Below are 14,678 nucleotides of genomic sequence, written 5' to 3' on the forward strand. Positions count from 1 at the left end.
CAAATTCAACGCATCTTTTTACATTATAAGAAAACTACTAAGGTGTGAAATCCATCTCCTCTTTTTTTTTTTTTAATTTCGTAATACATTTGTTATTTTTCTGTCATAGTTTATGAATGGAAAAACTAATTAATACTGGGAAAAATCCTAAAATGTTCAAGCTTAAAGACCTTCTACTAATTATATACATTACAATTAAGCTGACTTCTGTTTTACAAAATTTTCTTGTTGATTTTTTTTTTTTTTTTTATGATAATGAAATTAAATTGAACCATCCTTAGAGAATTTCATAATTGAAAAAAAAAGCTTTATTACAAATTTACTTCTACTGGCATATTTATTTTAAAAATATACATTTTCTCTGTTATATAAATAAAACTTGAACTATCGTTTATTAATTCTACATAAAAACTTTATTATTTTGAATATAAGACAGAAATGAGCAAATAAGTAATAATTGTATACTAAAACTTAAAATATAACAAAAAACTAGTCTAATGCTATCTTTAAGCTCACTTACTACTAAATATTGACGAAAATTTCTTTATATCTGTTTTTTCCGTTATAACCTTTTGAATTTTATCATAACATTTTTTTAATTTTCTCAAAAATAAAAGAAAGTTTTTCTAAATAATTTTGTTTCCTGATCATATGATCCTTATAGTTTTTAGGGTCAAAAAACATATACAATTAAATATTCTCATTATGTTCAAAAATAGCTATTCAGATCAATTACCGATTTTAATTCAGGTGAGAATCAAGAATTAAAAACCAATTTTTTCAAAAGCAAAGTATCATCTTAACATGAAGGACGAATTATATTTTCCAACAATCAAGACGCATAAAGTCTAAGAAACACTAGCTTATCTGAGGCCTTTATCACCCTAATATTCATTTGTTAACTGTAGAGTGTTTTCCCTATAAATATGTTTGCTAGATCAGTAGACTACTATGCGCTTATTACGGCCTATTTAATATTGTATTAGTTCTTGGTGGCAACGCTTGCATGCTACAGGTCCTGGATTCTGTCCTAAGCCAGTAAAGTTGACTCGGCCTTTCATCCCTTCAGTGAATCCTATAATAGTACCAAGCATGCTTGGGGACTAAACAGTGGGGTTTCGCGTTTGGCTTACCACCCAACCAGAACATCTGCTTTTGCACCCAAGGTGAAGAAAACTTGACTAAAATAAGCACAGACCTTGGCCCTGCATGAGCTGTTGTGCTACTGTTTTTTTTATTATTTAAAAGTTCATCAGAACTAGTCATCGATAATAGCACACTATATCCCATAATACACTAAAAATATGCTTTTTTTTCACAATTTTTTAGCAATTTACTAATGTTTCAAAATTAACCACAAACCTAAGAGTTGTTCCATCGAGACTTTATTAAAGTGTTTTGTTAAGAGTAATTTATTTACGTGTCAAAGACATAAATGCTGGTTTCAATATATTTCTTACAGCAGTAAAAAAAAACTACCTTTTCCCCCTTTATTTATTATTGCATTCAACAACTGTTAATTCGTTTATTATTTTCAAAACCTTATTCTTTTCCCCCCATAAAACTATAAAGCAGAATACTAAGAACTTGATTTATCTGCTCTATTATGATGCAAATTAGTTTATTTCAATGTATGACTTAATGTTATGAAGAACTGCCAACACGATTGATGCAGCGACTCTATCACTCTTCCAGAGTATCAGTTTTGAGCTTTAGCTGATATCCATACCAAATTATAAAATTTGATAACATCCGTACAGGTTGGTAATATAATCTTTCAGTTCAATATTTGTTAAAATAAAACAAATCTAAACTTTTAATGTTATATCCCTATTTTACTTTTTGACGCATATTCTTGATAGAAGTTAAAAAATTATTTCTAGTGCTTAAATGGATATTTATAAATAAAAAAAATCTTTAAAATACATTTTAAGGAGTAGTATCCATTTTAATTGCTGCAAAGCAATTGTTTTTGTTAAGAAAACAATATTTTTTTAAAAACAAATCAGGAGAAATTGGAATTTTTTAATAATATTCAAATCAAATGTAGACACTCAAATTAAAAACATTTTAAAACTTGCTTTTTGTCAGGTTGAGTCAAGCTTTTGTCACTACTAAAAAAGAAATTTCTTGCTATATCCTAATATGCACTGATGTCCAAAATTAAGGTTACAAACATAGTTACATAAGACAAGTGGCACCGAAAGCAGTATCCATATTGTGGAATCAATTCAAAACGAGAGGTACTATCACCAGAAAGGCCTCATGTACAGGATCACTACGTAGCATTAAGCTCTTGTCATAGGTTGGCAAAGGCTTCTCAGAAGAATTTTGAGGCAAACAGTATATAAACATCTACTACAGATTTTTTGATAAAGGAATCCTCGTCTATTTGACAGTTGTTCACTTCTGCACATCTTCGATGCAGGTACTGTCACAGCTCATAGCTATAGAGATGACATCACTGGAAGCCTAAGTGAGGCTGTTTTGTGGTGCACTTTTTTTTTAGGAATAATTCGTAGCCACACAGAGCCCACTAAGTTGACAATTTTCTTGAAAAGATTATTTGCTGTATGAACAAGACCTCCGGATCTCTTGTATTGGAATGAGTTTTTGCCACAAGAATTTCTTGACATCCTCATAGATTATGAGAACTCTGTGTAAGGCATGCATAGCAGAGCATGGTGACAACATTTCATACTATACTTTCTCCAAATATAAATACTTCTGTTCCACAATTCCCAAAATATTTTCTTTTTTGTTTTATTCCTTTTTTTTTTCTTCATTAGAATACATCTCTGTGCCAATTTTTTTAGCAACACAGTGTATAGTTCATCAGTTATCACAAATTTTATGTTTGTGACTTTAATTTTGGACACTTACATAAATGATCCAGGCTTATGACCTAATCAGAATTCTTTCAAACTTCTTAAGAATTCAGTCATTTTAGAAGAAGAATAAACTTTGCATCTACAAAATTATATAGTGATGAATCCAGGGGTCATGTATTTTTATTTTAAGCAAATGCAGTAACAAATTTTCTAAGGTGGAATTATGTAGTTTCACAGTTATGAATTTATCTCTTTCTTCTAATTTTAAAAATTATTTATTCAAATCAACAATACAGTATATCTTATTAAAAAATTTTAAATGGTGAATTGCCAGATCATCCTCTAAATTACTTTTGAACAAGAATTATAGATAAAACAACAAAGAATAGACATTTTAATATATTAATACTTTATTTAATCAATACAAATTGATCTGAAAAAATATAAATCTTGTGGTATAAATTTGTATAAATCATGTAAATAGTTATACCATACATAAAATGATATTTTTACAATGGAAAGCAATGAACACATTATTTTGTACACCTTACTTGCTTGCATATGCAATAAATAAGAACATAAGGTTTACATTAAAAGCATTGGAAAAATGTTAAAACACATGTGGCAAACTTTGGTAAGAAACATAGGAACACATGTATAAAAGTACTATACGTGTAATAAAGGCTATAACATTGCTAAGATCCTCCATTAATACTGAAAAGTTGCATTAAAAAAAAAAAGACAGCACATGTAAAATACGTTTGTTAAAAGGTTATTAAGTTAAATTTAAATACCAACACAAAAATTGAACAATAAAATGACTCCTAAAAATTTTTTTGCATAGAAAAAGTTGAACCAATGAGGGTAAATTATAAATTCTAATTTGATAAGCAATCACCGATCAGGTTCATCTTTCAAAATGGGGCGTGGTCTTGTGATACATGTAGGTTTGTGCCACCTCCAATCTTTAGCTTGACAAAATGAACTGCAATATCTAGTTACTCGACACAAACTACAAATACTGAACTCTTGAGGTCTAGCTTCAATCTTTGAACATGGGGGATAGTGACACTCATAATATCGTTCATTTTCTGAAATAAAAGAATATTACTTAAGTAGTTTGAAATTGACATTGGTTAAAATTGAGACAAAAATTTTATTTCTTTAAACCTTAAGCCCTAGGTAAAACTGTGCTGAAATTTCTGTTATGCACAAATTTCCATTTAAAAACACAAAAAAAATCAGTTTTTCAAGCAGAAATTAATCAGGATTGACTCTCAACACTTAACTATCAAATCGTGTTGTATTATCACACATCAAACAGGGAATGCAGGGAAATAATAACCGGGGATCAACATAGAAAAAAAAAATGGTAGAAAAATCATTTCTACTTGTTTGAGCGAAGTTATTAATTGTGACAACCACTTTTTTTTCTTCTTGACAACAATACTAATATATAATAGTAAAATTTCGCAAATAATAATTATTTTTCAAAGCTTGATTATTATTTCAAAGAGAATACAACCTATAACTCTGAAAGTTTAGAAAAAATATTTCAAATGAAGAATCCTGAATAAACGGAGATAACAGTTATTAAAATAAAACGAACAGATAAACTCACTTTGCAAAACTTCTTTTTTTTAAAAAAATTCAATATGCTTAAGAGAGGAATGTAATTTTTGTTTCCTTTTTTGAAGCTTACAGAAAAGTACATTATAATTTACATTTAAACACATTATAAAGGAATCACCGGATAAAAAGGATTTTTAAATATTGTCATTATTTATTTCTAAACAAAATCTTACTTTGTAAAAATATTTCTTCTTGAGGACTAAATAGGTTGATGTACAATACTTCTGCCTAAAAAGAAAAAGTTTCATGCTAAATAAGATACAATAATTTGCAAATTTAATAAAATGAAAATAGATTTATGTTATGAATTTCAACTCTTTCTTTGAAACTTATTTTATTTTAAGAACATGTTGGCACCTGAATTGCATAAGAATTTATTAATAAACTTAAAAATTAACCTTGAAATTAATTTTTGAATTCTAATTTAACACATTTTCTATTTCAATCTTAATTAAACTTATGTATTTTGTTTTCTGATTAGTTTTTACTAGTATACTTGGTTCAATTTTGGTTTACAATTTGTTTTGCCCTTCAATTAATAAATGTGACACAATATTAAAAAAAAATTTATTTAATTTTTATAAGGAAAGAAAAAAAAGTGCCCCCTGAAGAAGTTCTGTATTGTATTCTCATTATTTTGATGTTTTTTTAATTTCATTTTTAAAACTTTTATCTTTTAATTTAAGTTTAGTATTCTAATTTTTAAATCTAGGTATATGCTGCTTTAGCACTTTCTTAGATTGGACTTTTAATTTTATTCTTCAGTCATTATGCTGCATGTTCTTATGTTTTTAACAAACTTGTATTTACTAAAAACAAATTGACTTGTTTAATAAATCCAAAAAAGGATTTAATAAGCACTTTTTAACGGTCTTAAGAGGTTTATGAAATTAAGACATTTTAAGAACTTTAAGAGACACAAAAGAGTTGACAGTACAAATAACAAAACAAATAAAAAATTCTACAATATTCTTTTCAACTAAGAATTAAATTGTTACAGTAAAAATAATAAGCAACTCAAAAAGCAAACCATAATAATAAAAATTAGATATTTCATAGAAACGATCCAGGAGGAAAAAAGTAAAATTCTTAGAATTCATATTGGTTTAAATTATTTCAGCAATGGCATGTATTTAGTATTATGAATAGAAAATTAAATAAAATTTATGAAAACAATAGGGATGATTGAGGAAGTAATTTATCTTTTAACACATTCATCACCTCAGTGATGCGCCTTTGTTTCATCCTCTGCGCTTAGAGTTCCTTTTAACTTGTTTGCTTTACTATAAAAAATAATAATCATCAATAACCATATTCATTAATACAGCAATAGAGCACAGCGAATATTCCTGGAAGACAAGTCATCTCGTCCATTGCGATGAAAGAGTTAATTTATTATCATTTATAAAATTTTACTAAACAATTACAAAATGATTTGTGCAATAATCATTTATAAAGAATAAGTTTTAGTAGTTGTACATCCTTGCACGGAGTACAAATATTGTATAAAAATATTTGAGCCTGGAGTATATGATTAGAATTGTTATGCTTACAAATAGAGAAAGCTCTATTTTACCTCATGAGGCATCTTTTCCACTGCAGCCCAATACAGAGAAGGTTCATTACATTTCTGACTGATGTACTGATTTTGACTATTCCCCATAGGGCTGAGGGATAGATTTTCCAATCTGTTATCAACTGAGATCCCATTTCTATGAACTACTTTGTAGCCTGGAGCAATGCCACCAAAATGGATTTCCCTACACAAAAAATTAGAAATTTAACACAAAAAATTTTTTTTAAATGAAATTACTAACTTATTTCTCATAATTAATGATAGACAAATGATTAAATACATTACTTTTAAAGCTATAAAAAATTTTACAGTATAAATAATTTTAAAATCTTTCAAACATAAATTAAACATGCAATATAATAAAACATACTGTTTATTGATCAACTTCCAATTAACACAAACCTAAATGTGTTTAAAAAAAAAAGAGGAAATAATGGAACTAGTAATGTAGTAAATCAGTTCCATAGTATGATAAAGAAAACCGCTTTATTATTTTTTTTAAATATTTCTTATTGATTTTAAATATTATCTGGTAGTATTACAATCATAAATAGTCCATATATTTCAAACTTACTGAGCAAAATAATGAATACATAAATCAAAATAATAAATAACAGTCAAAAATTTCTTGGTGAGAATCAACTTTATTTCATCAGATACAAGGATTAATTATTTAAAAAAATCTAAAGAAGTCTGATATAAATATATAATGCTAAACATATTTTTAAAATTAATTATACTTAAATAATAAAAATAGTTAAAAAGCTTAAAATAAATAAATAAATGCAAAATGGTATAAAAACATTTAGATTACAAGAAAATGATATATTTAGCCATAAATTAGATAATTTGTTTTCAAAGTTTTTAAATAAAGCAATGAAAATAAGTTCATAATAAACAGTTTAAAGCTAAATCATTAATTATTAGTTTAAAAATCTTTTTATAGACAACATTAATAGTGTAGCATTAATAGATAGTAAAATACAAAAATAATTTTGAGGTAACAAATACATGAATTTTAAAGTTGAGCTTCGTTTTATAACTTCAGTTCCACATGATTATAACCATTCAAACATTTGAATGTCATAATTAAAAGTCACTTCTAACTCAGTGATAAATAATTAATCATTGTAAAAAACTTTTATAGTCACCAGAGTATATCTTGTACAAAGCGTCCAAACTTTTTTCCTTTGCTCACATCAAAGGCGAAAGCATAAACATGGGCACCTTGCCCATTTCTATCTATATCAACAAATGCCTAAAAAAANGAGAACAATTACCTCCTTATGATTGATTTAAATTTGTTTCAAGTATTTTGTAATAATATTTAATCAGCAATTTAGATTATTTGGTTTTTGCCGGTTTTTACCAGTTTTTGCCGGTTTTTGCCACTGTCCTGGCGAAAACCCCTTTTTGCCGGCAAAAACTCCAACCTTGTTATAAACCATTAAAACATATGAATGTCATAACTAAAAGTCACTTCTAACTCAGTGATAAATCATTAATTATTGTAAAAAACTTTTATAGTCACCAGAGTATATCTTGTACAAAGCGTCCAAACTTTTTTCCTTTGCTCACATCAAAAGCGAAAGCATAAACATGGGCACCTTGCCCATTTCTATCTATATCAACAAATGCCTAAAAAAAAACATGAAGATATAAACTAATCAAAATAATATGAAGGAAAAAAAATGTATTAAACAGACTTTAGAATGAAATTATTTGAATGAAAAACATTGTATAAAAACAAACATGAAAAATTATTGAAAACAAAATTCTCATTATTATTTATATATTTTTTAATTTTAAAAATGTATTCCCAACAAAATATAACAATAATCTATAGGGTATTTTATTTAGGATGTACTAAAATTTTTTGAATTATTCATGCTCCATATAAATATTTCAAGATAAAAAGTAATAAATGCCTTTTAAAGAAAAAAAAATACACTTTTCAAAGTAGGATATAAGAAAATTAACTCTTGGTCAATCTTACACAGAATGATTAAAACAGGTGTAATTTAAAAGTCTCAAGTCTTAAGATTCTAATATGAATTATAGCACATTACTTTTATAAAAATATTTTGTCATATTGCATACATTATTAATTATCCAAAGCACAGTCTTCTTTTTATACATACTTTTTCAACCCAAATAATTAAGAAACACACATTTCAAATATATATATATATATATTTTTTTACATAAAAAGATTTCTTTAAGATTTTTAAAGTTTTATTGAAAAATTCCTCTATTCAGTTAAAAATTTGCATCAAAAATTCCTCTTGACAATTTATTCTTCTTTATTTAATTCTAAAATTATGACAGAATAAATTTCTTTTACAAACAATATGCTAAAAGAGAAATAAATATCTTTAAAGATGTTAACTTTTTCTGATCAAATTCTAAAAATAGTGCTCATTATAACATTGAACTTAGAAAATTATTAGAATTATTGAAAATAGCATTAACCCCTTTCTTCTAACTCAAGTGAAATTGACAGGGTGATGTTTCGCTTTCTATTTCTTGTGCCTGGATAGTTCAAAAATAATGCACCAAAAAAGATTAAAACAATCTATTTCTCATGCTTATTTCTCAACTTATACACCAGACTATGTATAATGTGCTTAGAAGGAGATTATACATTTTAAACTAGATGTCAGCACTCTTCAAGCATGAAAGATAAAAATTTACCTCAATATTAAAAATGAATACATATACCGTACATGCATTTAGTTTAATAAAATTTTCTTGAATTAAAGACTATTTTCTTCAAATTTATACTACCGTTAAGAGGTTAATAATGAATTTATTTAGCAAAATTATAACACTTATTGCAGAATAGAGATAATAAGAATTATTTGAAATAAAACTAATGCTGTATTTTTATTTTTACCTCAAACTGGTGATTTTGGAGAAGTGTAATATCTTGCTTATCCATCAAAGTATATTTAAGCTGGAATAAAATATTGAATACCATTAAATATTAATTCGATAAAATATACATTTCAATTAAAGTTCACATTTTAACAAAATTACACCTTAAAAATAATATTCATAAAGATTCTGATATTTTTGATTAAACTATATTAAACATAACAATTTTAATTGATTTGCTGTTTGGACAAATTGGTAAAAAAAATGTCTTTGCCCAACAGTTCCTCTGAATATCAGTAGAGAAGATTTTAGTATTTGCGATTGCAATGCTCGAATACGCCATATGGGGTGAAGACACGGTTCCATATCTTGACCTTCCCCCTCTTCTCAATTGTATAGGAATGTACTTACGATATTTTCCAGTTTCTTTTATTTTTATTTAAAAAGATTTTGATTTCCATTAGCTTTGTTACTTTGACTTACAAAATTGGCTGATTTATAAAATCAAATTTTCTTGGAACAAACATGATTTAATATGCAGCAAACAAAATATAATAGCTAAAAAAATGGTTGATTTACATGAATAGCTTTGTGATGTGTTTTATAAATAAAAAACCCTTTTTCAGATTAAAACCACATTTTTAAAATAACGCTTTGAATAATATGCTCTATATAAAACATGCCCCTTCCCTCTTATGCAAAACTGAAAGTTTCAGAGATTTTCAAGCAGTTGTAATACTAACCTAATTAAGAGTGGGAAAAATAGCTATATATAAAAGATCTATTGGGTTTATAAGAATACATATTTAAATATTCAGGTAATTACTCAGATATGTATTCAAAAACTTTTACAAATGGAACCCAGAACAATAATTAAAACGAAAATGAACAGTATAAAGAGAAAATAAATATATTGATACATGTAAAACTGATTAACTTTCATTATAATAAAACAGAAAATACTTAAAATATCGAAATAACTGCATAAAGTTCAATAGTAAAGTTTTTTTAAACGATACATATTTAATTAGTTAGACCGATTCTAGCAAATAGAAAACAAAACAGCAATGAAAATGCTAATAAGAGTGAAATCTATATTGAATTTGATATATTTTCATCCTAATAATAAAATAGAATTCCTAAAATAAAAAATTTTTTGAAAGTTCGAGCTATAAATTTATATTTTTAAAAAATCATTGCTTCTTTTTCATATAAATATTAAAACACGATATTTAGTAAACAATGAAATAAAGCAGGTGTGTATAAAACACCGGTCTCACTTTTCCGACAGCTGGCCCCAATAATATTAGTCCGAACATGAAGCCTGTAATAGATTCGTCATCTTTCGTTTCGATCTTCATAAGAATTATTTTTAGTTCGAAGTTTTTTTTTTAAAATAATGCTCTAAATTAAAGATTAAAAAAATTTAAATACACATCCTCCACTGTTCACCGGCTAGCGGCAGCTAGTTTCCTGTCAAGATTAAAATAGTTGTTGCCAATATTAAAACATCCTAAGCAAAACTTCGTCTTTTCGCTTGGTTGGTTTTGCCTAGGGAATATTCTTGTTGCTAATATTTTTTTTTCCAATGCCCACCTGTGTTAACATTTTTCGTCAGTTCAGGCATTTACAGGGCAGTTTTACTGGCCTTGACCGGGATTCGAACCCAGAACCTTTCTGATGCAAGGGCAGTTCCCTAACCCCTTCACAGGCCGGTTGGCTCTGTGAATATTATATAAACAAAATTNAAGGAAGCAGAGAAAAACTTTGATAAATGAATTTTTATAACGATTTTCTTAAAATACATACATTTTACAAACTATTTACTTTAAAATCTAACGCGTGGTATTCACAGATATTTAATAAAATTCATTAATCTTTTTAAAAATTTCATGTAATTTTTTTATATACTGCTATGAAACGTACACTAATATTATAAATCTTTAATTAATAAGAATTACCTGTAATTAAAACTTTCATGATGATAAAATATGAAATCCCGCGCAGCCAAATACAGAAAATGGCTTCCTCTAACAATAGCTTTTGTTTAAACAACGCCAATTGCTTTGGCGAAAAAGTTTGGTCACACAATCAATATAGGGTTATAAGAAGATTGATGGATAAAAGCTAGCGTCAAGCTCACTCCGCCCAGTTACCAATTCCTAAATTGACCAAATATCTTCTGATGCAAGGGCAGTTCCCTAACCCTTTCACAAGCCGGTCGGCTCTGTGAATATTATATAAACAAAATTAAGTTTGCAGCTTGATGCGTGATGACTTAATATAAACAAAAGCTGGCTTGATAATCTATAGCTAGAAGGTTTTGTTATTCGCGATCGCAACGCTTGAATACGTCCTCTAGCGGCGAGCATATTTTCAGGCTTTTATTCATTAATTTTTCATTTAAATCTATCATAATCAGTGACAGAGTAGGACGTTATTTTAATTAGCATCAAATAAGAAGAAAAATTTTCCTAAGGAAAAGGCAGAAGAATTTGAGGAAACTACCCAGAACATATGCAAGTCCTTCCGAAACAGAACACGCCAAACATTTGAAGAACAATTTCCCAATAATTTTTACCTTTCTGTTGTTGTTCATTTACGTCGCACTAGAGCTGCACAATGGGCTATTGGCGACGGTCTGGGAAACATCCCTGAGGATGATCTGAAGACATGTCATCACAATTTTGATCCTCTGCAGAGTGGGTGACACTCCCGCTTCGGTAGCCCGACGACCTGCACGCGAAGTCGAGCACTTTACGATAGAACAGTTTAACGAATATCAATACCGCACACCCTCGGTCCCTACGCAGGCTGATCCAAGTGGTCACCCGCCCGCACACTGACCGTAGCCAGTGATGCTTGACTTCGGTGATCTGCTGGGAACCGTGTCTTAACGATCAGTCCACTGTGGGACTTTTACCTTTCTATTGTCAACAAACTTGCAATTTTTTTTTTTTTTTTTTAGTATCTTCAATTCATTGCAAATAAAAGTGAAGTCAATATTTCTTAGTATTCCAATGAATAAATATGATTTCAGAACGTATAGAACTTTATTAGTAATAGAATATTCCTCTTTACGAATAGTATATATTTCTGTAAATATAATTCGGAAAACAACAATAAAGAATTATCCGAATTACTGGAAATAGTATCATTTGTGTTGACTATTAATCAATTTTTTATCGTTTTCTCGGTAAGTATTTTTTAATTTTGAAAGAATAATTTCAACTAGAATTCAGCTATTCTGCTTTTAAGCTATTGAAATTCATATCGAGATCTTACAATTATAGAATTTTGTTGTGTAGTATGTCATCTAAAAGGGAATAATGAAGGGATAATCTATGTATATATTATTTAAGAATGAAATTTTCTAACGAAGAACATTTCATTTGGAATTTTCCGGATTTATAAAGCAAGTAAATTTTCTGAAACTGCCTTTATTTCTTGAAAAATTCTCAAGGAATGTCTTTAAATGAGATTTTTTATACCATAACGGGATATCTCCACAATTCATATTAAGAAAGCAATAGAGCAGACAATTTGTGAATTTTTGAAAAGAGTCAAACGCTTTACATGTTAAAAAATGTACATTTTTTAAAATTAGACGCACGTGTCTAATTCCCTGAAAAAGCCCATATTTGTCCAAAAGTGCTCAAAGGATGTCTTTAAATGAGTTTTCTTCTTCTTTTATTTATTTTTTTTTATAACCAAAACATGATATTTCCGCATTCTAAAGAAGCAATATACCGGACATTTTGTGAATTTTTTTAAATTTTTTGAAAAGAGCGAAACTCTTAAAACTCGCTTCCTGATAAAATATTTTTGTCAAATTTTCTGAAAATGACCATATTTGTCCGAAAGTGCTCAAAGAATATTTTTAAATGAGATTTTTTTTACCAAAACATGATATTTCCACAGTCTATATTAAACAAGCAATAGAGCGGACACTTCGTGAATTTGTTTAAATTTTTTGAAAAGAGCGAATCTCTTAAAACTGGTCTCATGTTAAAATTTATGTGTCAAATCTTTTGAAAATGCCCATATTTGTTCAAAAATGCTCAAAGAATGTCTTTAAACGAGATTTTTGTTTACCAAAACATGATATTTCCCCAGTCCTTATTAAGGAATCAATAGTGCTGACAATTTGTGTATTTTTTAAAAATTTTTCGAAAGAGCGAAGCTCTTAAAACAAATTTCATGTTAAAATATGTGGGCCTTTTTTTCTGAAAATGCCCAAATTTGTCGAAAATTCTCAAAGAATGTCTTTAAATAAGATTTTTTTTAAAAATCAAAACATGATGTTTTCACAGTCCAAAATAAAGAAGTAATAGAACGGACAATTAATGAATTTTTTAAAATTTTTTGAAACGAGTGAATCTCTTAAAACTGGTTTCATGTTAAAATATGTTAGTCAAATTTTCTGAAAATGCACATATTAATCCAAACGTCCTGAAAGTATGTCTTTAAATGAGATTTTTTTTACCATATCGTGATACTTCCGCTTTCCAAAAAAGCAATAAACCGGACAATTTTTGAATATTTAAAAATTTTTTTTGAAAGATCGAATCTCCTAAAACTGGTTTCATGTTAAAATATGTGCAAACTTTCTAAAAATGCCCGTATTTGTTAAAAAGTGCTCAAAGAGAATGTCTTTATTTGAGATTTATTTAATCAAAACATGATATTTCCACAGTTTATATTAAAGAAGCAATAGAGCGAACACTTTGTGAATTTTTGAAAAGAGCCAAATTCTTAGTTTAATTTTAAACAATGTGTGTCAATTTTTTTTTCAAATGCCCATATTTGTCCAAAAGTCCTCAAAGTATATCTATAAATGAAATTATTTTTCCATATCGCTTGATATTTCCACAGTCCATGTTAAGGAATCAATAGAGCGGACACTTTTTGAATTTTTTAAAAAATTTTTGAAAAAGGCGAACCTTTAAAACTGGTTTCAAGTTAAAATATGGGCGTCAAATGTTTTGAAAATGCCCTTATTTGTTGAAAAGTGCTCAAAGAATGTCTTATTTGAGATTTATTTAATCAAAACATGATATTTCCACAGTCTATATTAAAGAAGAATTTTCTGAATATTTTCCATGTGCGTCAAATTTTCGGAAAATGGGGGGTTTCATTCAGCAAACTTGGAATTTCCCCCTCCCAAAAATATGAGTTGTTGTTGCTCATACCGATAGTATTTATTCTATACCGATCTTGAATATCAGGTATTAACTTAATGAGATTAATTCCCTTTAACAGACACCCATTTAAGGTTTCCCTTGCTATTTCTCAGAGACCGGAGCGTCAAAAACGAGTCGAATTTTATTAGTAAGGCTTTCTAAATTTAAATACCGGTTTATGGAATAAATGAAGACATTCCTTTTCCAATTCGAAACCTGGAACATGTTCAATAATATTTAAATTCTCCCAATCTTTAAATACATTCTGATAATGTAGAAAAAATTCCTCAAAAGCTATCTATTAATCGTTTTCTTTAACTCTTCGAAACTAATTCTCTTTTAGTTGGTAAATTCTTCACGTTATACTTCCTTGGAAATTCTATTTAACCCCTTGGGGACGGGTGATTCAGAAAAGCATTCGTACAAAATCAGAATCAAGTTGCAATTAAATAAAACCAGACTTAAAAGCCANNNNACAGACTTACTTTGCTTTTACTTTAATTATTGTTAGTTTAATCATATATATAATCAATGTTAATTCAAAGTATAACTAAATAGTTTTATTTTGAACAAAGTAAT

General features: G+C 27.9%; 1 protein-coding gene across 2 annotated transcripts; it reads right to left on the reverse strand.

Annotated features, from left to right (window-relative positions):
- Positions 1–3,223: 3,223 nt before the first annotated feature.
- On the reverse strand, positions 3,224–10,566 carry LOC107438723 (zinc finger MYND domain-containing protein 19). 2 transcript variants are annotated; one of them, XM_043042347.2, is made up of 6 exons: positions 10,197–10,566; positions 8,936–8,995; positions 7,571–7,677; positions 6,040–6,223; positions 4,637–4,691; positions 3,224–3,922 (listed from the first exon to the last, which is right to left on the reverse strand). In XM_043042347.2, exons 1-6 carry the CDS (start codon positions 10,275–10,277, stop codon positions 3,726–3,728), a joined length of 684 nt encoding a protein of 227 aa, XP_042898281.1. In that variant the 5' UTR covers positions 10,278–10,566; the 3' UTR covers positions 3,224–3,725. The 2 variants fall into 2 exon arrangements, with proteins under 2 accessions (XP_042898281.1, XP_042898236.1); XM_043042302.2 differs by lacking the exon at positions 7,571–7,677 and adding an exon at positions 7,191–7,297 and having other exon boundaries at positions 10,197–10,409.
- Between the last annotated feature and the right edge of the window lie 4,112 nt (positions 10,567–14,678).

This window comes from Parasteatoda tepidariorum, chromosome 1 (assembly GCF_043381705.1).
Source record: "Parasteatoda tepidariorum isolate YZ-2023 chromosome 1, CAS_Ptep_4.0, whole genome shotgun sequence".
Lineage (NCBI taxonomy): Eukaryota > Metazoa > Arthropoda > Arachnida > Araneae > Theridiidae > Parasteatoda > Parasteatoda tepidariorum.